At 42.4% G+C, this 25,189-nt stretch overlaps 1 protein-coding gene across 3 annotated transcripts in view; it reads right to left on the bottom strand.

Moving 5' to 3' along the window:
* ppp2r3a (protein phosphatase 2, regulatory subunit B'', alpha) overlaps positions 1-25,189 on the bottom strand; it is a 61,161-nt gene continuing 35,972 nt past the window's right edge. For all 3 annotated transcript variants that reach the window (XM_086274728.1, XM_086274729.1, XM_086274730.1), the window contains 11 exons: positions 7,604-7,888; positions 7,240-7,343; positions 7,041-7,143; positions 6,858-6,932; positions 4,529-4,772; positions 4,255-4,303; positions 4,069-4,158; positions 3,782-3,957; positions 3,520-3,638; positions 3,149-3,255; positions 1-3,045 (listed from right to left, as the gene is read on the bottom strand). In XM_086274728.1, coding sequence (XP_086130854.1) covers positions 2,952-3,045; positions 3,149-3,255; positions 3,520-3,638; positions 3,782-3,957; positions 4,069-4,158; positions 4,255-4,303; positions 4,529-4,772; positions 6,858-6,932; positions 7,041-7,143; positions 7,240-7,343; positions 7,604-7,888 — 1,446 coding nt within the window. In that variant the 3' untranslated portion in view covers positions 1-2,951. The remainder of the gene's footprint in view (positions 3,046-3,148; positions 3,256-3,519; positions 3,639-3,781; positions 3,958-4,068; positions 4,159-4,254; positions 4,304-4,528; positions 4,773-6,857; positions 6,933-7,040; positions 7,144-7,239; positions 7,344-7,603; positions 7,889-25,189) is intronic.

The following is a 25,189-nucleotide window of genomic DNA, read 5'->3' as shown; positions in this document are numbered from 1 at the left end:
TAAACATCTTTATTTAAACTTTTAAACTTAAAATGAAAGCAACAAATAACAGGAGACAGGACAGAAAAAAGAAAGAAAGATTGAAAGACTAAAAGAAAGAATTGATGGATGTAAAGAGGGAAAACCATGCCAATACAATAACCACCAGACTTTGCATCACATCTCAGCCTACTCAAGTTTTCTGTGCACAGATCAAAAATAAACTCTTTTCTCTACCTCTAAAAGTAAAGTAAAACTCCTGCATGGCTTTGCTCCTTGCCTGATGCTTGGAGCGTGAGCACCAGGATACTTTGCATAGAACCAAAAAGTCGTCGTCCAGACTTGATGTCTCATCACCATAATTAGTTCTTTCTTGTATACCGTATAGGTGAAGAAATCTCTTTAAGAGTGAATGAATGTGATCACAGCAGTGAAAAATCTGTCTCAACAGTTTCTATATTAGATGATATCTTGTATCTACAAATTTTGTGATTGTCAGGTTGGGTAGAAAAGAGGATTTCACCCACTTCTGCTGATAAAATCCACTGCACGTCTAACACAAGCATACACACAGCTAACATAATTTACCCCCCATCCCAAAGCCACACAGTGGCACAGTAATACAAACCATCATATTACAGTTGTTATGTCCATAATGGCTCATTATTACTGTTAATAATATTATAATATTGCTTCTTACAAAGCTAGAGAGATTTACAACAAATATAAAGCAGAAGTGGGGTGATCAAGGTCCTTAAAACCTTGCAGCATCCGCAAGCTGTCTTTTTTACCCTTCAACTGCAACTATACTATGGTGAGTCTGTACAGCAAATGCCAGAAAAGGATGTATATATATCGGTGAATTTAAAGCCACTGAGGACTACTACTAATTACAGAGTTATACAAGGGCACACACATCCACCGATCCTGGAGCACAATCCCCATGGCAACAAAACGGCTTGAAACAGAGCTACACAACACAGGCTCCTAAAGCACACTCTTCTATCAGTGCAAACACACTCCTAGCTATTACAGTAAATAAAGGAGTTAAAGGGTTCACAGACCAAACTCACATAGTGGCATCTAACCATAAACATTGATTGGGTTGTACTATAACAACTGGTTTTAAGAGATTTTAAGAAAAATGTGCCTGAAAAAAAAAAAAAAAGGCTTCATATCAGTACAGAATGGACATTTCTGAATATCTATACAGCAATTGAGCAGTGACACATCTATGCATCTTAGTCTCTATAAAGCACAAACTGTAGTGTCAGGACAATGTACACTACAGAGAGTTCTACTGGAAACTCTTCAGCATGTCTTCTGTTGTTTGAATAACACGGACACGTGCTCAGAGAATCATTTTTTCTAAAAGCCACAAACACTGTAGTGAAGTGCTGTTTGAAATCTCAAACGTATCTACGTAATGGTTTGCCGGCATGATACCACTACATATGTGAGTTTAAAATTTGCTTTAGGCAACCTACTTATTAAAAGGCATCTTTAGTGGTGTGTTTTTGTGTGTTATAGGTAGAGTGGACTTCAGAAACGCTGATAAACAAATGATCAATAGTGATGAGATGTAAACAGGTATGTAAAAAGGGGATACTTTTGCAGAGACTAAACGACAGTAACAGTTCACATGAATTAGAAGGCAGTGCACAAATTCAAAAAAGGATGTGAGAGAATAAACGGAGAAGATAACTCTGATGATGAAAAGACAGAATGACTTTTCCCAGTTCTCTCTTTTTAACTTAAAACAATAAAGCTCAGCTTTCTGTGTAATGTACTGTATCGGTGCGTCTGTCTTGGATGTGCGCTGAGCTTACTCAAGCCCAATGTTTTTGTTCTACACTTCTGCTTGTCAAATTGAAAATTCCATAAAAAAAATAAAGGTTTAACAAAGAAAAGAAAAGAAAAGAAAAGAAGGATGTGGGAAAACATACAGTGAGATGTTGCATGAGACTGGCAGGAACAACTTACAAATCGTAGGCACATCTATTGTTTCATTAAAAATGTTTGGGCAACTCTACCGGAGAGTTTGATATGACTGGCATTGTGCATCACTTGATGTGCATATCCCATATCTTTCACCATTATCTGATTGAGAATTAATACATTGAAATTGTAGAGCTTGAAAATAACTGTCCATGACTCCAGAGAGCGTCCAGAGGTGGAGCGCTGATAGTGCTGCAACAATAAAGAACAGCTCAGGCTGTGCGGTGAACTAAACTCCTTCACAGAAATGACAGCCAGCCATCAAGCACTGTGCAGGCCACAGATGGCATGCAGTACCACATACTGGCCACTAAGTGGAGGTGCTGATATAACCGCTCAAGCTGTTCTATGACCTCTAGTTAAAGGGACTAACAGCTTCCTTTACGAGAAACATGGTGACAAGATGCTCACACAGCAGGTTTCTCAAGGCAGTGTGTGTCATATTTTTAAGCAGTGGACTGTTGCTCTTCAATGGCAGTGTCTATCATTGTCATTATTTTTTCTACCTGCCAGTTTCTCCCACTAGATGCCTACTTGTGTGCATGGCAGGCTTCCCGTCAGTCTAACTTGAGCTTAGCAAAATTCTTAAAAAGATTGTCCTTTGGCAGGATTGTCAGTAGAGAATTCACAATAATTACATTATTTTACAGTTAAGTGTTTTTCTTTGAGTCCTTCTTGAGCTTACCAAACTTCTGTCTTTGGCTTCTGTGGAGCAAAAAGCTGGAGGCAGGGACATTCTTTTTTGTGTGAATACAGATGCATTATTGCACCAGACACCAGAACAATACTGGTTTATGGCCATACTCACACACACATACAATACAATAACTCCACAGAGAAATCATGAGACAGGAGCCAGAATTCCTTTCTCTGTCTGTCTTTCGATCCATGTATGGATGCATATATCCAGAGTGGCTCTCCATCACCTTGCTGCTTTCTGTTTACCAGAAAGAGAAGCCCAAGAATTCCAAGTTTTATGCAGACAGGTCTGATATGACCAGTTTTTCCATTTTCCCAATTTCTCCAGGAACTTGAAGCTCCTCAGATTCATAGTCATCATCAAATGACCTGGGAACACAACAGAGAGAACCAATATACACCTTTATTCTTAATAAAAATGATAAACTTTTAGTTAATAACGTGAATGAGTGTGAACGTGTCTACGCCTTACCCCTCGTGCAGCTGTTCATTTGCAGTCTCCTCTGCCACTAGTATCTCATACTCCTCTGAGGCATATTTATCCCAGTCAGATGGTTCTGGACCTTCACTATCAATGTCCTGGAGCGCCACAAACACAATACATATTGGTGTTTTATAGCTTTAGATAAAATACATAAAACTAAAAAAAATAATAATAATAAGAAGAAGAAGCGAAGAAGCTATATGGCACTAGAAAAAAATCCAGCCAGATTATACACTGTGGGGAGTCACAATTTCGAATCACTAATAACCTAACAAGCATGCCTTCGAGTGGATCATCACAATATCAAGAAGATCCACAGTTATAGTTGAATATTATAAATACATTTTGAAGATTTGCACCTTTTGCACAGCAAATGGGTCTCTCTGTTCATGGTCCAGGTACTTCTCCAGGTTGAAGAAAGTGTCAAAGAATATGTGAGCCATCCGGCAGCGTTTCAAGTCACTCAGAGTTATCTTACCTAAAGGAAATAAAACAAACACACATGCAGGTGTAATGTCTCAAAAGCACAATGGGTTGTGTTTGGCCGTCTACTGATTAAAACGTAATTGTGAAATAAGAAAAAAAAAAAAAGACTAAGGGCAAGAAAGTTTGAGCACTAACCTGGGTTCTCAGGTTTGACCAGGTCGAGCATCTGGCAGAGCAAATCCTGAAAGGGTAGAGGCTCGATGCCCATTCTTTCCATCCTCTCACACTGTTCTTCATAAAAATACTCCAACTCAAACATGGAAAGGACACCATCACCATCCACGTCCATGCAGCGGAACCAGTACTCTATACTGGAAAGACAGGTAACAAATGTGTTACGCACAGACTCAGATTACTTGTTGCATACCTGCAGTGTACTAATCTAAACAATCACACACATATCGGAACAACTTTTGAAATACCTGGTGGGATTTTTTTTGTCTTCCTCAGATATCAGAAACCAGACAAACTCAGCGTAGCTCATCCTGCCTTCTCTCTGCACAGCGTTACCCCTGGAAAGAAAAGAGGCAGAACCATTTAGATGCTCTACAGTTATTACAGTAAAGTAATTGGCTACGTATGCTTGTTCACGTGTGGGTTTTACTCACCGAGTAACAGCCCCTGAAAATAATCTCTCAATGATTCTGTTTGAGGATGCTGTTAAAATGGGAGAATAAAAAGACGAAGTAAATACACAGAAACAAGATGACACTATTTGTAAATCAGTGAAAGCACATTAAAATCAAACACTTAAGTACTGATTCAGACAATTAGATTTTTGGCTCAGTGCTCATATAAAGGATTAGAAAAACCCCAATTGAACTGCTATGGAGCTCTTTCAGCTGGGGGAAGTAAATCCTTAACTGAGATTTGTTTTCTTACCGTGGTTGTTGTATCTCCCCAGATCTTTGGGGTCAATGTACAGATCATGATCAGTGTCCAGCTCCCAAAACTTGCAGTAGATGACGTAAAAGTGTTCGTAGGAGAAGTAGTCAGTGATCTGGTTGATGTCGTCCTCTTCTTCCAGCAGGGCCAGAGTTTGAAGGAAATTACTCCGGCGTAGCTCCATCATTGTGATACGACCTTTCCATGACCGGTTCACTACATAGTATATCCGCTGGATCACCTGTGATGACATTATAGTAGAATAGCGACAAAGACAATTCTATTATATAATAGTTTTCATAAAATGCGCTAATAAAACGAAAGTAAAGCCTCATGATTAATGTGAAAACTTTTCATGATTAATCCTATAATTCAATATCTTCCAAATAACAAGACCTCACTATATTTCTAAAGGAGGTGAGTTTATTAAATTATGAGAGACATCTTTCATAATTTCTGAAATTTTTACATTAACTTTTAACCAAAGAATGATTAATATATCCTTAACAGTGGAGTAGAGAATTATTAATTCTTGATAAGGCTTTTAACAGAATTATTAATAAACCTATTTAGTAATTACAATCGCCTTTGCTGTCTTCAATTAATCATAGAAACTTAATTTGTCCAATTTAATTTATGTATTTGACATCTGGTGGTTTTTGTATTGGTGATTCTAAAAAGTTAAAATCAAGGCAAGGTCTAAAACTGAAACTGTCAAACTAAAAATAAAACTGATGACATTTTCACGAGGTCTGTACAAGCCCCGTCATCCAGATATATTAAAAATATTCCCCATCTAGCCAAGAGGAAGACCCACAACACTGGATTATCATCCATTTTCTGGTACATGGACCTCCATGGGTTACTAACGTCTCATACAGTAGCACGTCAGCTGGTCTAAACTGAATAGGAAGTGTCATAAAATGGGAATGCAGGGGGTGTCTCTATGGAAAGGGATGGTAGGGAATGCATCAGTGTTTCCGTGAAGTCACCGTAGGCTGACGCATCGGTGCAGTGAAATCTCAGTAGTTTTAAAAAGCAAACCCTCAGCTTGCACAGCTGTCCCCGTCTACATTCAAAGACTCACATGCTCTACTGTTAATATTCCACAGCTGAGGCACACAGAAGCTGTTTTGCTGACAACTTAAGAGGAGATTATGGATACTGTTCTATAGTGAGAGTAGGAAGCAGGTGGAAGAGAGTGTGGAGAGGTGGAGGTATGTTCTAGAGATAAGAGAAATGAAAGCCAGTAGAAGCAAGACAGAAGAGGGTGGCAGGTGGAACAGTGAACCTGCAAGGAGCAGAGATAGTGAAGACAGATGAGTTCAAATACCAGGGCTCAAATACCTAAGATTTTGGCTGAGAGTCACCAGAATGGATAAGACTATAATGCTAATCAGATTGAGTGGTTAAGAGACAAAGTTAGACAGACAAGGCTGATATGGTCGGGACATGTACAGAGGAGGGTGAGTGGATATATTAGTCAAAGGATGTTGAAGATGAGACAAAAACCACAGAAAAGATCAAGGTCATGCAGAGGGTTGACATAATGGAGGAAGATGCTAAGGCTAGTGTGAGTTGGAGGCAAATGTCCACTGTGGCAACCCCTATATGGGCTGCTCAGAGGCATAAGAATAAGGAAAAGGAGCAGGTGAAGGAAGAATATATGATTTGTTGGGTTTTTTTTGTATTTTATAACCTCATCAAGCGATTTCTTTTGGATAATTGGATCATTTTTAGACCAAATGGTAGTTATGGAAAAATATTATTTTATTTGGGGCATGTTTTAGCTTTTATTTGGCATGAAAGAGGAGGCTAGATAGTAAGGTGGGAAGAATAGTATTCACAGCAGAGTCTGGCACAGACGTGAATTCAGGCTGCTGCAGGAAGGACTTTAGCCTTCAGTATAAGGGTCATTATAACTCAATCAGGTGAACTATAATGGCACCCCTAGGACAGAATATTAAAGTGTCATTAAACAGAAAAGATCTTGAGAGAGTTAATTGCTGTTCACTGTTACAGTCACGTTTTAAATGTTTCTGTTATTCACTGGTAATGTGCTTGTACTTTTGAAGTTTTCTCATCTTGAAGCCAGTTAATCTAGTTTCCATTACTTGCCTTTGGTCATGAGCTTTGGACATTTATTGAACAAACAAGGTCATTGATACATGTGGCCATAAAGAGCTTCCTCATTACTGTGGCGCTTAGTCTAGAACTGCTATTCCTTTTCAGTTAACAGAGCTTGTGAGATTCGCTAAAACACAATCTTACAAATAAATATATTTTTTAAAAAACACAGCTGATCTCATTGGTTTTTGCCATTTACCGTTGTTATGTAGCGTGAATGGAATTCAGGTGCATCCTTCAGAAACGTGAGCCCAGGATGTGTATCTACAATGTCCTAATAAGGCAAACAGGAAAAAATTAGTATATAGAGTTGTCATAACAATATAGTGTAGCACAGAAATAACAGAGTTGCTTATTTCATTTATATTGGTACGATATTTACCTGCAGTAGAGGAATAAAGTCTTCCTGCTCCAAGTAGTTACAGCCAGGTTTAGCCAGCAAGTAAACAAACTTTGAGGCATCGTCATGGCAACTGTGCAACAACCTGCAAGAAAGGAGAGGAGAGACGTATGATATCAAAGCCCAGTTGCATCTGTTTTATTCTATTTGTAAGGCTTTAAAGAATATGCACGTGTCTTACTTCCTCCAAGTTGCAATGAACGAGTGAACAGACACAAAGCCTGTCCTCTCACCACCTGCTGCGTAGAACATGGGTGCTTTCCAGTAAAGTGGACACCCGCATGCCTGAATGGAAACACAACAACTGCCTGTATGACCTTACTCTGAACAACATGTTTGCTTCCTAGAGTTGCATTGCTTAGAAAGAGCACTGTTTTAACAAGGCCACTACATACAGTGATTTCTCAGGAAAAACAAAAGCCTTCTGGGAAATGTAAAGAAGTCTCAAGTCTCAATATGGACGTTGGCATTTCAACTGCCTTACTGGAATTAAATGTAGATTGTTCTATTCTGAAAAACAGGTTGGGGGAAAGGTGTGATTTTACCTTCGCGACCTTGCCCATTTCATAAATATCAGCCTTCTCCTCCTCAAACTCGGTGAAGACTGTCTCAATGGCAGCAATTTCTGCATCGTGGTTGGCAGCCGGGCCCAGGGCAGGAAGCCCACGAGGGTAGTAGAACCTGGGAATGTTAATGGCAGGAGGAGGAGGGGTGACTATCACCGGAGCTGGAGGAGGGCTGGGTGAGCGTGGCGTGGGGGCTGGTGTGGCTGTGGTTGCAACTGGAGCGGGAGGAGGCGTTCCGGGTTTCTTTTCTGGTTTCGACTGGATCTGAAAAGAGAGAAGGGAGATCATGTGTGGGAAAGGACAAGCATGGATGGGTGTTAATTAGCTGTTTGTGGTCCTAACTTTAAACATCATATTTCAGCTTTTTTTGAGACAATGTTCCAATGACTGAAACACTGCAGTCTTGGTGGCTTACTGATTCAAACTACCTGTCTTAGTCTAGATGTAAAACGTACCTTGCTTCCTTAACTTTGTATGCATTTTAATGAAAAGCACAAATAAGAATGAAGAATTTAATCACTGTCATAGATAACTTTCCCCAGAGCTGTAGATAAGATACAACTTCACTGTAGTATGATAGAGAACCTACGTAAAAGGTTGAACTGGAAACTCAAAGTGACTCATAAACAACACACAAGAGACTATTTTTTCCTGCCATTCTGTTAGTCATAGATGAGTAAAAAGCGGTCACAAGTGCACTTTTATTTTAACCTTTGGCAAGAAAAGTTCCAGGTGGCAGAAGACACATCCATACAGTCAGTCCTCAGAAAAAAATTTATTACCAAATAACTTACATGGTCAAATTTACCCCAAGACCCCAATATTAGACTACATCCTAAATGTGATACGCAACCAATTTTCCAGAGCTACTTATTAAAATATGAAGACCAAAACTGGAGCTTAATCAACACTGCATCTTAAATCAAAAGTCATTGTGTTCCCATAGGGACTTCCTGGTCTCTTCTCTTGGGCCTTCATACTCTGTGTATTGAGCAGGACAGCTGTAGCAGTCTTCTCCTTCACACCGTTCATTCTGTCACTCTATTCCTGCACCTCCTGGCCTATTAATACCCAGCTGGTATCTGCCTCAGAATAGTTTGTCGTCCCTGGCATGTCACTCTGTGTGTGTTAGAGAACCAGATGCATCTAATATATGTGTGTGTACACAGATATACATTTGCATCTGCACATCTTTATGCGCTTATAATTATTATTTATTATTATTGCATGCACACTTGTACCCTGCCTGTCTTGCTTGTTGAACTGACTGACCTGTTGTTGCTGGAAAGACTTGATTCTTTTCTTGAACCGTGAGGGGAGGACAAAGTCACACCCCTTGGCCAGAAAGGCCAGCTCCCCCCTGAGGTCAGGGTCCCTCCGTAACGATGCCTCCTTGATCATCATGGTGGAGGCTGAGGCTCACAACACCCCACCAGACACGGACACTGATGTGGCTAACGACAGGGCGACTACAGATTCACCAGCTTGCCCAGCAAGTGATAAGAAAAGGGATTGACTATGATAGGTTTACCCAACAGCTCAGATATCCAGGAGCCAAAACTGGAAAACCACTTCAGGAAAACAAAGAATATCCAGCACGTGTGGCATTTCATGCAAAGTGTCCCTTAGGAATTATTTGCACTCAAAATCGGTCTCCTTCAAACTTCACATTTATACTCATGCTCCCAACACTTTGTCCTGTGGGGCAGTAATCCAGCAGTGTTTCTATGTAAAAAGATGATCCTTAGACGTCCTGTGCTACAGTGCAGGACGGGAGGCAAAAACATGGTACCGGGCTGTTTTATGGCCCAATGCAATCCCAAATCGTAGCTTCTTTCTGGGGAAGAAACATTGTGGTGTCCCCCTGTCAGCTCTGAATGTATGTATTTGATGTAGCCTCACTGGTGCCTGCTGTTCCAAGCTGGGCTCTGACAAACTGCACTGAGAAACATGAGCCATGCCTGGCAAAGCACACACATATAACAAACCGGCTGTCCTGAGCATTAGGGTGGTGGGAGGCGGGGAAGTGCAACCATGTCGCATATCTTGGCGTAGTGCTTTGCAGGATATGAGCCCTCCTCTGTTCCTGCCTCCTCCTGCCGACTAAAGTTAGCCAGTGGGAAGTTACAACTCAAAGTGACTGTGATTGAAATAATTTCACTGCAGACAGGAAGCTTAAGTTGGTGCTTCAGGGTGAGTGGGTTGGACAAGCAAGCTGAAATATTTTCATAGCGGTAATTTGGGAGGCAGTGTTGAATCAGCGGGCGGGACACCTGTCGTTATATCTGTTGACAGAATTTCCACTGGGCTAGCTCAAAGACTCAAAGCAGCATTCCCTTTTGAACATAATGAAAATCCACAAGTGTCACCCTGCTTCAGAGCCAGTCGGTGTGTTTTTTTTTAAATAAAAAGAGTTTATCATCATCATCATCATCATCAACTTTATTTATAAAGCACTTTAAAACAACCACAGCTGACACAAAGTGCTGTACATTGGAACTGTAAAATAAAATTACATGAGATATAAATAAAAACCAAATAAAAGAAGAGTGAAATCATTAATTAAATAACTACTTCAATTAAAAGAGAAACTAAGTCTCACTGAGGTTAAAAGCCAAGGAATAAAAGTGGGTTTTAAGACGTGATTTAAAAGTGGACAGTGAAGGGGCCTCTCTAACATGCATGGGCAAATTATTCCATAATTTTGGAGCCACAATAGAGAAGGCCCTGTCCCCTCTGAGCTTCCTCCTGGATCTCGGTACCTCCAGGAGCAGCTGGTCAGCTGACCTGAGAGACCGACAGGGTGTGTGGGGATGAAGAAGCTCAGAGAGGTAAGGCGGGGCAAGACTGTGAAGGCATTTAAAAACAAACATAAGAATTTTAAAATTAACTCTAAAAGACACAGGCAGCCAGTGCAGAGAGGCTAGCACGGGGGTTATATGCTCTCCTTTTCGAGTTCCTGTTAGGAGTCGTGCAGCCGCATTTTGAACCAGCTGCAGACGTGAGAGCAATGACTGACTGACCCCCACATAAAGTGAGTTACAGTAGTCCAGGCGGGAAGAAATAAAAGCATGGATCACTGTTTCAAGGTGCTGCCTCGAAAGAAAAGATTTTACTCTTGCTAGTCGCCTTAAATGATAAAAACTGGACTTCACCACTGCTCTGATTTGGTTGTCCAATTTAAAATCACTGTCCAACTTAAAACCAAGGTCAGTAACAACAGATTTAAAATAGAATTCCAGGGATCCTGAAACAACAGAGGAGGACTCAGAGGTACCACTGGGTCCAAACACCAACACTTCTGTTTACTTTTCATTAAAATTTAAAAAGTTTAGAGCCAACCAAGCTTTAATGTCATCTAGACATGTCAAGAGAGGTTTTATGGAGATGCCATCCTTGTGTTTTAGTGGCAAATAAATTTGGCAGTCATTGGCATAACAATGAAATGAGATCCCATGCCTTCTAAGGATAGAACCCAGAGGCAATAGATACAGTGAAAAGAGCAGTGGCCCTAAAATTGAGCCCTGTGGGACGCCGCATGACAGAGGAGCAGAAGACGATTCGTAACAGAGAAGGCTGACAGAGAAAGTTCTATCTGACAAATAAGACCTAAACCAATTAAGTGCAGTGCCACCAATACCCACTACATCATGTAATCGAGAAATTAGAATATTGTGGTCTACAGTGTCAAAGGCAGCAGTTAGGTCAAGCAAGACAAGAACAACATGGTTACCAGAATCACATGCCAGAAGGATGTCATTAAAAACCCTTAATAATGCAGATTCTGTGCTGTGAAGGGTTTTAAAACCTGATTGAAAAACCTCAAAGATTCCATTTTCATCTAGAAAATCTTTCAGTTAACTAAAAACAATTTTCTCTAAAACCTTGGAGACTAAAGGCCGCTTGGAAATAGGCCTATAGTTCGCTAAAACTGTGATCAAGGCCAGGTTTCTTAAGCAGTGGCTGTACTACTGCATGTTTGAAATTTGCAGGAACCATACCAGAAGACAGACTGCTGTTAATAATGTCAAGGACATACTGTTGTATACTAGAAAAAATTTCTTTAAAGAATTGTGGAGGGACAGGATCCCGTGGGGAACCTGTGGGCTTAATATGGTGAACCACATCCTCTAAAGTGGAGAGCGTCACAAGCTCAAACTGAGTGAAAACAGCAGCGCAAGGGACAGAGACAGAGGGGTCAGAGTCAGGAGCTGTGATAAGAGCCCTGGTGGTGACAACCTTTTCAATAAAAAAAGTTCAGAAAATCATTGCAAATCTCAGGAGAAACTTCCAAACAGGCATTCAAAAGAGTATTAAGAACAGTGTCAATGGTCCTAAATAACACATGTGGGTTATGACAGTTGGAAGAAATAATATTTGCAAAATATTCCCTTTTTGCCTCTTTAACAGTGTTCTGGTAGCGATGCCAGCAGTCTTTTAGAATTTGAAATGATACATGCAGTTTATCCTTTTTCCACCTCCGACATTCCCTCTTAACAGCACGACTGCTCTGAGTTTAAATCATTCATCCAGCCCTTTGTCAGTAAAACAAAATCACAAATCCAAAGCAACTACTGACAATCTTCCATAATACAAGGTGATGTGGTTATCCCGCTAAGTTTCTCAAACAAAATCATCAGCTTACTGTCACATGAAAGAAAGAACAAACAGTAGCTCCTCTTAAGAACTGAGAGGATGAAAAAGGAACCGTTCGGCATTTTTACTCGACTTACAGATTCTCAGAATAGATGAATTATTAATATAAAAAAAACAAAACAGTAAATCCTTACATTTGAGAAGTAGTAAAAACAAGGAACCAAGATTTCAGTTATCAAATTGTATTAAAGTAATCACCTCTGCATCTAGTTTTCTGCAATCAATAATGCAGAAGTAGCAGTTGAATTTTTGGAAGTAATAGATTTACTGCTGTCTGTTTCTATGCTCTTTAATGTATGGACACCAACGGTTAGTAGCAATATCCAAATGTGAAATATCAAACCACATTACTGCTCCTGAATGGCGATTGAATAGATACATGGACAGTACAGACAAATTTCCTCGGATGGTAATAGCTAATTAACAGTGAGAATAAATAGAGCATAAACTGTCAGCAGTGTGTCCTCGAATGCTCCCTGAAAGGCTTCCCTTAAATTTACCAAGGCTGAGCTAAAACCCTTTCGATGCCAAGCAACACCAATCTGAAGCCGAACACAGAGGGGATCCCTCAGGATGTACAGGGTGACCCATTTTAAATCTGTCCAGCTCAAATACCTAGAAGTCTAGGACAGTACACAAGATATCTGCACATACTGTACTTGATGCATCATGACTGCCACTAACCGTTTTTCTACTATTGTATTTGTTCCATTTGTGACACTATTGTTTCTTCCAGTTTGAGCCATACTGCATACAGAAAGGTTCAGTGTGCATGCATGTGTGTGAGTAGCTTTCCAGAAAAATAAATGAGTCACCTTGTATTTTAGGGTAACTCCTCTCAGATCCCTGTGTGCCCTGCTGAATTCTTTGGAACAGCTGGGATCCATACTGAAGCCAGGGTTGCATACCGATCCCACACACAGATACAGATACTGTCACATGCACACATTGTCTAATGCTAGCTACCTATTACCTCCATTCTTCAGAGGGAAACATTATACAGCAAATATATTGTATCACTCAACAAATGTGCACTAGAGTCTCACCAGCCTATTATCTCATGTGAAATCCCACCCTGCTTTTTGACCCTTTCTTCTTTTTTTTTTTCTACTTTCTTTCATCCTGGTCAATGAAAGGGAGTTCATTCTCTCCACTTCCTCTGCACAACCTCTTCAGCTGTAGCAATGAGCTTGTGTTATCATAAATCTCTGTATAAAGAGTTACAGTACTTGTGTGAGAGTGTAATGGGAGCCAGAAAGGAATGCCACCAGGCAGCTGTGTGCTCTTTTCCTGTGACTGACAGTCAGTGTAACCCTGCCCTGTCAAAATTGCTCCGTTTGGTCCTAAAACCCTTGTTCTTAAATCTTCAATTTTCCTCCTGGAATCTTGAATGTTCTGTGATGATTAGCCTGCTATTAAAGATTAAAAAAAAATAACAGAAAAAATGAATAAAAACAACCAATTTACTAAGCTATACAAACTGTAAAACTCCAGTGACGGTCCATGGCAGTACGTATGAAGTTAGTGAGCTCAGGTGACATGAAAACACTCACTGGGACAAACTGTTCCTACAAGAAGGGACACATGAGGCCAACAGAAATGCAACGTCAAGGCAGAATTTTGACTAGTTAATTACTCAACTTAAATTAAATAATTAAATAGCGTAGAATTTCATATTCAAGCTGTACTTATAATCAGCTTGAATATGAAAATCTATATGAAATGGATCTGATAACTGAGCATAGACAAGACAATGTGCTTGTGTAGTTTCTCTTTCCAAGCATGTCAACATCTTTTAATTTAGTTGTTTTAATTAAAAAAGGAACAGCTAAATTGTATTCATTACACCACAATATTCTAAACAAATAGCTGGTGAACTTAATTGAGTATTAAGGAGCTAAACAAGCAAATGTTTCCCTCATGTTGGACCAAAACATCTGATACCGACTATATATCAGATGTATCCTTCTGACACTGACTCAATATCAGATGAATGCAATAATAGAGAATGTATCCACCTGGTTCTGAACTCAAACAGTGGGACCAGTTAGATCAGACAGACTGCTCTGACAACAGGATGATCCATTGGGAAAGACTATTTGGTCATCTTATCAAGTATGTTGCACATCAGCAATCTACTCATAGCCCCTTACATGTCACTTTGAATATGTTCTAAGTTGTAAAAAAAGGATTTGTTGTTGTTGAGCATCCTGCATCCTTCCTGAATATATTTGGTTCGAACCTACTTTTTCTTACACAGACAGGAGAAAAAGAAGCATAATAGTGAAGAAAAACTGGCGGCTGATGGAAGTTTAACAGGAACAAAAGGCAACGTAACAGGTGTGTGTGGGTGTGTGTGTGTGTGTGTGTGTGTGTTATGTCTGCAAGCTTTTCTCTGCCCACCCCTCAGATCTAATCCAGCCACACAGCCACAGAAACAGGTGAGTCAGCAGCCTTCACAACACTGATCAAATAAATGCACGATGGGAAGCACAGCAGGTCAGCTGTCGAACAACAACTGCCGCCTTCATCCGACTGTTGGCACACTTGACACGCACACGTGTGCTCCTGCAGTCTTTACTAGTGCATTGATACATGTCTCTAATTTGTCAGGGCATATTACACATGTGGTTGTGTGCGGGTGTGGACGTGCGCCTTGATGTGTTCACTTAACAGGAACCAAGTCTTTCAGAGCAGCTTAATAGTGTGAACATGACAACTTCCTAAACACACACACACCTGCTCTATGAAACTGCCTGTCCGCTGTGTAAAATTATCTGTGTAAATATAGCCACCGATTTCACGTTTATTTCTGCTTCAGGCACCAGGCAGACTTAACACACACACACACACGACAACAAACATTGAGAAAGACATGTTTGTCAAGTCAAAATTAAATTTACTTGTAAAGCTATAGCCAACCATTTACTGTTTAACTGGACTGCTTAGATATTCTAATATGGAAATGTTCTGACACAATTTACTACTATCATAATAATAATGTGATAATGACCTTATAGTTCTTTATACAGCATTTAAAAAAAGGCTTAAATTACTGAAATATCCATGCACACTTTTAAGTACATAGGAGAATTAAAGCAATTATTTTATCATTGGCAAGTGTGCACAGTTATGCATACCAGTCTCATAATTTTATGTAATGTTATTTCTAATTCTTGCAATGAAACCAACTAGGACAAATAAAGTTTCAACTTGAACCCGATACACATGGAACAGGCTACTATCGCCTCTCCATCCATCTGATTATACACACACACACTCACTTTAGACCAGGCCTGCCAAATGCCATCTCCATGGTGACAACCCTTTCCCTGGATCGAGTGTAGGGAGGAATGCTCCCAGGGTTCCCGTGCCAACAGTGGAAAGCAGAGTTCACATCGCTGCTCTATTCTTTACACCCATTCTCTCTTCCTCTCAAGAAGAACACACACGCATGCATACAAACACACTGATACATGCGCGCCCACACATACAGTTACCTTGGGAACCTCCTCTCTAAACTTGGAAGAATGAACCGAGTTAAACTCCCGCTTCTGTGATAGACAAAGTTAATCAGTGCTGGCTACGGTCTAACTCACATCCCAATCACAGGAAGGCAACATGGGAGCAGTTAAAAACACAGCTGCTCTAATTGTCTGACTGGAATCAGACACTGACACTGATATTACACAGCTAAAAGTCCAGTTATTTTTTGTCAACAAAAAAAAATAATAAATCCTAATACGTACATAACAGGGACTTGTATTTATAAGATTTGGATATGTCTGAGATTACCTATAAACTAAATAGAGCCCTATATTTTCTATTCTGAGTGTCTACAAATCTTCATAAACAGATATTAAAGAAGATACAAAGAGATAATTTTCCACGTGTTAGATCTGTGATGCTTATATGCACTTTCTCGCTAAATGGTTACATGGCATGGAAATGTAAAACATTAGCATGCAATTTTAACTCAATATAAACTGCCCGAGTGGTCACAGAAGGGGACTCCTAATGTTACGAAAATATTTATAGAGGTTTAGTGTCAATTTTTTACTTATTTCTGGGAAACTTGCCAGACACAAGCTACATCTGAAAAATTACACAGTGAACCATTTCCCTTATCTGGGAAAACCGCCTGTCAACAACTAATGCTTAATAACAACAAACTCCAGTCCTTCACTGGCATTTATTTTTATACATATGGCTAACAGGGCAGGTTTTGCATTACATTTCCCATGGCTATCTTAGGATTTAGAGCAAGTGAGCTAATCCTACATCAGCAATAGTTTTGGTCCTCAGCATGGAGCTACAGTGAGGGAGCTGTCACTAGAGTGCAGCAAGAGACCTCAAACCACCAATACCAGAGAAGATCAGTCCTGCTTCCTCTATAATTATTTAAATATATAATATTTTGGAATATTAAAAACAAAACTCTGTACATGACACTCAGATAGCACTATAGCATGCACACAACGGATATAATCCTAAATTGCAGCTCATTTAAAAACCAACAAAGAAACATTAGCGAAAAGGAAACTGCTTTCTTCTAACATGCAACATAAGAAAATATATATATCAGTCTGTGTCGACATAATATCAGACAAAAGGTAACATTTCTCTCATACCAAGTATATTGCACCACTGTCCTTCCAACTGTATAACTGTGAAAATGTCGCAATCAGTGGAGATTATGTTTAAACATGGAGCAGTTTTCTCTAAAAAAGAAGCAATATTGCAACAAAAATAGTTAAGTATAGCAGTTTCATTGGTAAATTAATTTTCTAGTTGTATATATCAGTTAGTTCACAGATCCTCCTGTAGATGATGCTATAGGCCTTATTAATTTCAACAAACCAGGGTGAAATCAGACTGCAAGCTTACAAAGTACTTTATGGTATGGTTGGGCCTTACAGTCACTAGGGGGTAGCAGCTGTCTAACGGTTATCACTTGTGAGCAGTTTGTCACTTAAATTAGACTGTGACCATGCACCTGACAGAAGATGCTTGTTTCTGCTGCCATTGACCTTCTTGGCTCTGCTTCAAAATGTGTGAAATGACCCGATGGAGTTAGAGGTCAGGATGAAGAAAAAGGAGTCCAATAACTCAGTTATACTACACATCTCTGGGTTGCATTCCACTCTTTTTGAATTCCTTCTGTGCCTCCTGACTTAACAAGCACACATACATTTTCAGTGAAGACATCCAAACATGTTTGTTTTGGCCAAGCGGTGAGAGTATTTTAGCGCTGAGGGAGTTTTCTGGAGAAATCCCACAGGACATTCTGGGTGGAATTGGGTGAAGGGTGAGTTCAAAGGAAAATGAGGGAGGGGAAGAGTGGGGGCTAAATAGGTAGACTGGAAGTAGATGGGTGGGGGTAGGTGACACCCAAGCTCCCACCGAGTCATGGTGTTCTGGAACATTGGCAAACTCTTTCAAGAGGAAAGAAACACACACACACACACACACACACACACACACACACACACACACACGGTCACACCCACATCAACACAGTCACATAAACCTAAATCTCCCCCTGGTGCCATGATTCTAAGAGGGAGTCCCCATTAGCCAATCGCACTGCAGAACTGATATTCTGGGGTAGGGGAATCCCACCGCCTACCTAATACTAATAAACATGTTGTGCTGGTTTTCATGGTGACCCGGCAGGAGGCCCAAAAACTTGCACACTGGTGACTCTTGCTGAGATTAAAACCTTTCAGATGAATAAGTACAGTTCCTTAAAAAAGTCAGGCGTGTGGATTGGTGCGTATGTGTGCAAATGAACACGCACACTGCAGCTGAGGACATCACACTGACAAAAGCACTTGGATCACAGCCAACCTTGCACTAGGGAGTGGTGAATTATGATGTCAGATGCTTAAAAGTGCTCTCTGTGCAAGTGTGTGTATGCCTGTGCATATGTGCGCACTAAAAAAAAGGATCATCCAGCCAAATGAGCTCCACCAAGTTGATAGTATGAACATGATCTGATTCCATTGTCTATACCTTGGTGGTATGAACTGTATTGGGAAAACTCTTCCTACACATAGCAACCTATTATCCTGTCTTTCAAGAGCACTGTATGCGTGCTTAAATGAAAGCATTCAACTGTGTGCTTGTGCACCTTGGCCAAGGTCCCCGCTGTGACCTTATTTCCTGTGGAAGGAGCTGAGGAATGATGTCACTCTCTGCTGACCCAGAGTCAACAACTGGGAGCTGCAGATCCCCCTCCCCCCCACTTTAGATGCACTTTGCATTTCTCCTTCCCAAAGCCAACTGCTCAGGAAACCAAAAAATAATTTACTTTATATCTCCATGCTTCTCCTTATCGTTCCTTCCATACTCTTTCAAAACTGTCTGAACCAAAAGAAGTTGCCGATTTCTGTTTTAAAAGGTCAACAGTGCACTTTCCTCTTCTGGCTAAAAAGTCAGATAGGAACACTCAGCCATCTCTTTATAATAAGCTGATATATGGTGAATCACCATTGAGCGGTACTCTGATGAATACTTTCACAAAGGCTCTGAATAGCAGGCAATATTGCATTTTTACTTCCCATCTGCATACACTGAGCTGAGTACTCATAACACCAGTCTAATCACAAGCCTATTTTAAGTATGTTAACTGTGCTGTCAGCGAATGAGTTTATATACAACCCCCAATTCCAAAAACACATTTTACATTCCTCTCCGTGAATCGCTGCCTTATTGTGGTGGAGGGGTTTGTGTGTCCCAGGGATCCCAGGGGCTATGTTGTCTGGGGGCTTTTGCCCCCGGTAGGGTCTCCCATGGTAAATTGGTCCTGGGTGAGGGACCAGACAAAGAGCGATTCAGAAGACCCTTATGAAGAAAACATCGAGGGAACAGTTTACCCTGCCCAGGATAGGGTTACTGGGGCCCCACCCTGGAGCCAGGCCCGGGGAGGGTGCCCGAGGGCGAGCGTCTGGCACAGCCCGAAAAGGGGACATGGGCCCATCCTCCCGCAGGCCCACCACCCGCAGGAGGTGCCATAGGGGTCGGATGCATTGTGTGCCGGGCGGCGGCCAGGAGCGGAGGCCCTGGCGGACTGATCCCCGGGTGCCAAGACTGGCAATTGGGACATGGAATGTCACCTCTCTGGTGGGGAAGGAGCCTGAGTTAGTGCGTGAGGTTGAGAGGTACCGGCTAGATATAGTCGGGCTCACCTCTACGCATGGCTTGGGCAATGAAACGAGTCTCCTGGAGAGGGGCTGGACTCTGTCTTAGTCTGTAGTTGCCCCTGGTGAGAGGCGGCGGGCTGGGGTGGGTATTCTAATATCCCCTCGGCTTGCTGCCGGTACGTTGGGGTTTTTCCCGGTGGATGAGAGGGTTTGTTCCCTGCGCCTTAGGGTCGGGGAACGGGTCTTGACTGTCATCTGCGCTTATGCGCCGAGTGGCAGTTCAGAGTACCCAGCCTTCTTAGAGTCCCTGGGTGGGGTGCTGGAAGGTGCTCCACCTTGAGACTCTGTTGTCCTGCTGGGTGACTTCAATGCTCACGTGGGTAATGACAGCGAGACCTGGAGGGGCGGGATTGGGAAGAACGGCCTCCCTGATCTGAACCCGAGTGGTGTTTTGTTATTGGACTTCTGTGCAAATCACAGTTTGGCCATAACAAACACCTTGTTTGAACATAAGAGTGTCCATAACTGCACGTGGCACCAGGACGCTCTAGGCCGCAGGTCGATGTTCGATTTTGTAATCGTATCACCAGACATGCGACCATATGTTCTGGACATTCGGGTAAAGAGAGGGGCTGAGCTGTCAACTGATCACCACCTGGTGGTGAGTTGGATCAGGTGGCGGGGGAGGTCGCTGGACAGACCTGGTACACCTAAACGCGTAGTGAGGGTGTGCTGAGAATGTCTAGCAGAGGCCCCAGTCCGCGAGATCTTCAACGCACACCTCCGGCAGAGCTTCAACAGCATTCCGAGGGAGACTGGGGACATTGAGTCCGAGTGGACCATGTTCAGCGTCTCCATTGCCAAAGCTGCTGCATTGAGCTGTGGCTGCAAGGTGGTTGGTGCCTGCCGTGGTGGTAAGCCACCAGACTGAAGAAGGAGTCCTATCGGGCTTGGTTAGCCTGTGGGACTCCGGAGGCAGCCGACAGGTATCGACAGGCCAAGCGGAATGCGGCTCGGGCAGTGGCTGAAGCAAAAACTCGGGTGTGGGAGGAGTTCAGAGAGGCCATGGAAAAAGACTTTCAGACTGCCGCGAAGAGATTCTGGCAAACCGTCAGGCGTCTCAGGCGGGGAAAGCGGTGCGCTACCTGCACTGTGTATAGTGCTGGCGGAGCGCTGCTGACTTCGACTGAGAAAATTGTCAGGCGGTGGAAGGAATACTTCGAGGACTTCCTTAATCCCACTGACACGTCTTCCGAGGAGGAAGCAGAGTCTGGGGATGAGGGGAATGATCCGCCAATTTCCAGAGGCGAGGTCACTGAGGCAGTTAAACAACTCCTTGTTGGCAGAGCCCCTGGTGTTGATGAGGTCCGCCCCGAGTTCCTGAAGGCTCTGGACGTTGTAGGGCTGTCCTGGTTGACACGCCTCTACAATGTTGCGTGGCAGTACCCCTGGACTGGCAGACCGGGGTGGTGGTCCCCATCTTTAAGAAGGGGGACCGGAGGGTGTGTTCCAACTACAGGGGGATCACACTCCTCAGCCTCCCTGGGAAAGTCTATGCCAGGGTGCTGGAAAGGAGAGTTGGGAGTTTGCCCAACCAGTCTACATGTGTTTTGTGGACTTGGAAAAGGCATTCGACCGTGTCCCTTGGGGTGACCTGTGGGAGGTGCTGCGGGAGTATGGGGTGTCTGGCCCATTGCTACGGGCCATTCGATCCCTATACAACCGTTGCAAGAGCTTGGTTCGCATTGCCGGCAATAAGTCGGACTCGTTCCCGGTGGGTGATGGGCTCCGCCAGGGCTGCCCTTTGTCACCGATTCTTTTCATAATTTTTATGGACAGGATTTCTAGGCGCAGCCAAGTGGCGGAGGGCTTTCACTTCAGTGGTCTCAGAATCTCATCTCTGCTTTTCGCGGATGATGTGGTTCTGTTGGCTTCATCGGGTGGGGGCCTCCAGCTCGCACTGGAATGGTTCGCAGCCGAGTGTGAAGCAGCGGGAATGAGGATCAGCACCTCCAAATCTGAGGCCATGGTTCTCAGCTGGAAAAGGGTGGAGTGCCCACTCCAGGTCGGGGATGAGTTCCTGCCCCAAGTGGAGGAGTTCAAGTATCTCGGGGTCTTGTTCGTGAGTGATGGGAGAAGGGAGCCGGAGATCGACAGACGGATTGGGGCTGCAGCTGCAGTAATGCGGACGCTGCACCGGTCCGCCGCTTCCTCCGAATGGTGGCTGGCCTCTCCCTTAGATATAGGGTGAGAAGTCTGGCCATCCGGGAGGGGCTCAGAGTAGAGCTGCTGCTCCTCCACATCGAAAGGAGCCAGCTGAGGTGATTCGGGCATCTGACAAGGATGCCTCCTGGGTGCCTCCTGGGGTTGGTGTTCCAGGCATGTTCCGCCGGGAGGAGGCCCCCCGGGGCAGACCCAGGACACGCTGGAGAGATTATATCTCTCAGCTGGCCTGGGAACACTTTGGTGTTCCCACGGATAAGCTGGAGGAGGTGGCTGGGGAGAGGGAGGTCTGGGCTTCTCTGCTTAGGCTGCTGTCCCCGCGACCCGGCCCCGGATAAAGCGGATGAAGATGGATGGATGGACATTTTACATTTTATGTATAATGTAAATTAAAACAGAATGCAAGGATTCACAAGTGTCATAAAGCCATATTTTATCCACAATACTCTTCCATTAAAAATGTTAGCTCATTTTGACAGGAGTGAGACAACTCAAAAAGTTGGGATGGAGGCAACTATTGTCTGGAAATTTAAGTGATACTAAAAAGAAACAGCTGGAGGAACATTGTGCGACTATTAGCTTAATTGGCAACAGATTAGTAACATGACTGGGTATGAAACGAGCATCTTAGAGAGTTAAGCACAAGTTCACAAATCTGCAAAATCTGCATTTATAAATTGTGAAATGGATTCATTCAGATAAGACGTTTTACAATTCAAGTCATAAAGAAAGTCAGTAAATGGTCAGTAAAAATCACAAAGAATATAGATTATAAATGAAACCATGCAAAACATGGCAAATATTAAGGGAAAATGACTAAATTCTACAAAGTATGGGAAGAGGTGTGTACAATCTGGCATAGAGAAAGTAATAGTCTACTATGGAAAGAATTTGACTTTAAACTAAAAATGTGGTATTTAAATACACCTCTCATAATCTCATCATATGTGAAAGAAATTAAAGTGGAACTGTGTTGGAGGAAATGTGGGAAAACCAGACCACTCACATATTTTTTGAGACTGTCCAGTAATCAAAGGACTCTCGAAAAGGGTCAAGAAGAAACCGATCAAATCTTACCCCATTAGACCCACTGATTTTTCTTTTGGGAACTACTGTATACATAGGGAGACATATAGCTCAGACCAAAGGTGCATTAAAAAAATTAAAAACCTGTGAAGACTTTGAATATTTCTACCGTATGTAATATTTTCAAAAGATACCAAGTATTGAAAGAAAACTCTGTGCACATGCCTGGGATGTTCAGGCCCTCACACAATACTGCACGGAAAAACAAGAATGATTCTGTCATGGAAATTACTGCATGGGCTCAGGAGCACTTCCAGAATTCACTGTCTGTGAACACAGTTCACTGTGCCATAAGGAAATCCAGGTTAAAGCTCCATTAGCAAAGAAATGTCCAGTCTTTTCCTGCAAACTATATTTAAAATGAACTGAGGAAAAGTGGAAAACTGTTCTGTGGTCAGACTAATCGAAATTTAATATTCCTTTTGGATCTAGCATCCTCCATACTCAGGAAAGGGACCACCCAGCTTGTTATCAGTGCCTAGTTCAAAAGCCTGGATCTGTGATGATATGAGGATGTATTAATGGCTATGGAATTGGCAGCATGCCAATCCTGAAATACTGGAATTCCATCCAGATGATGCCTTTCTCGGGGAAGGCCTTGCAAATTTCAGCAAGACAATACTAAACCACATAATGCACTATTACAACAATAAGGCTTCATGGTAGAAGAGTCCAGGTGCTGTCCAGACCATGTTGAAAAATTCTGCACATCATGAAACAAAAAATAGGACAAAGAAGATCTAGGACTGTTGAGCAGCCAAAATCCTATAGCAGAGTGGGACAATGGGACAATATTCCTATTTAAAAAGTCTAGCAGCTGATCTCAGTTCCCAGAAGTCTGAACTGAATGGGGAAGCTACACAGTGGTAAATTGCTCTGTCCCAACTCTTTTGAGACATACTGTTGCCATCAAATTTAAAATGAGCTAAAGACCAATGTTAATCTTGTTAATCTGTGACACATCTGCAGAAGTTGGTAAAACTACTTAAACCAGCAGTGTGTTAATTAAACTATCAGAGTGGCAGCTATAGATCCAGTCAGTGTCTGCAAGCAATTCCACCATTAACTGTACTGAAGCAATGCCACTAGAACAAAAATTAGGTTACATTTACCCACCAGTGAATGTTGTCTCATTTTAAAATACATCTTACCATGTTACCTAAAATTTGGCTCCATACTGTAGTGGTTTACTTATATGCCTAACAAGCAAAAGACCTCTGGTTTAAATATGGGAGGAGAAACAAAGGGCTTCCAGTGTAAAAATCTGCCAAATCAAACGTTCACTGTGGCCAACCCATTGTGAACAAGGGAGGAGCCGAAAGCAGCTTTTATTATATTACCTAAAAACAGAGAGACAGGAATAGAAAGAAAGCCCATTCAAAGCCCATTGCCCTTAAAGTTAATTGACTCTCACCATCACATCTCCCCACTATGAGTGTTACGGCTTTGCCTCTGATTTATATCAGTCAGCTTTCCTGTCATGATGGAGATTAATGGGTGTGTTCTGACAGGTGCAGAAAGCCCTGTATTAGTCTGTCAGCAGCAGAATCAACAATAAACATGCGTAAAGCAGAGATGAAGATACTACTGCCTGGGGCCTGCGTCACCATAGAGGGCTTAGCAGAACTTCCCAGTGAAGCTATGGCAGTGCCAAGCGAAACAAAGCTACAAATGTTCAACGTGGAGTGTGTGGTTCATTGCAGTTGTGTGAGTGCATTTTCTCACTTGTGCATGAGGGGGCTTGTCTTGTTTACAGTTTGATTGGCAGTTTAATGCATTGCAGGGCGGGGTTGGCGCTGAGGAATATTAACATAATTCCCAGAGTGCCAGAATTGGTATTGGGTGTCGAAGAGCTATTCCAAACTCAGCTGTGACCCACAGTAGCACCGGGTCATCTTACCCATGGGCCAACAAACAGACAGCCAGACAGATGCACACACGCACAGTTGATCAGACTCCAATATTCATCACGTTTAACTCAAACAAATTTAATGCATGCATGAACACACATGTAAATGCACACATGTATGAACATCTGGACATGTAATAAAGCCTAGGTGTGCATAACACATGCTCACATGCTTACACGCACACAAACATGCACACACATGCACGTATGCCGGTCCATTTACACTGTGGCGACAGTGAGTCTGTTAACGGGATGCCATAGTACAGAGGGGTGGACAGATTTAGGTCTCCCTCACACCTAGCTGTGCCAGGGGTGGAGGGGGTTGTAGGGTAATGATACCATTAACGCTTGCTGTGCCAACAACCCAACCCTCCCCCCACTTCCTCCAGTGCTCCAATGAGCACCTCCCATTGGGTTTCTCTGCTCTCCACGCAGCAACAACAGTTATTCACCTCTCCCAAAATAAAACAACAGCCAATCACAGGGTTGGAAGACAAGAAGTGATCAGTACGGACATAATCCTTGACCGCAGGTGAAAGAAGGACA

The sequence above is a fragment of the Aulonocara sp. 'chitande type north' Nkhata Bay genome, linkage group LG19 (assembly GCF_057382095.1).
Source record: "Aulonocara sp. 'chitande type north' Nkhata Bay isolate Kocher_YH1m ecotype deep benthic linkage group LG19, A_spYH_male_GT1.1, whole genome shotgun sequence".
NCBI lineage: Eukaryota > Metazoa > Chordata > Actinopteri > Cichliformes > Cichlidae > Aulonocara > Aulonocara sp. 'chitande type north' Nkhata Bay.
Note: the sequence above shows the minus strand (reverse complement) of the source record. Positions and strands in the feature narration are given on the sequence as shown.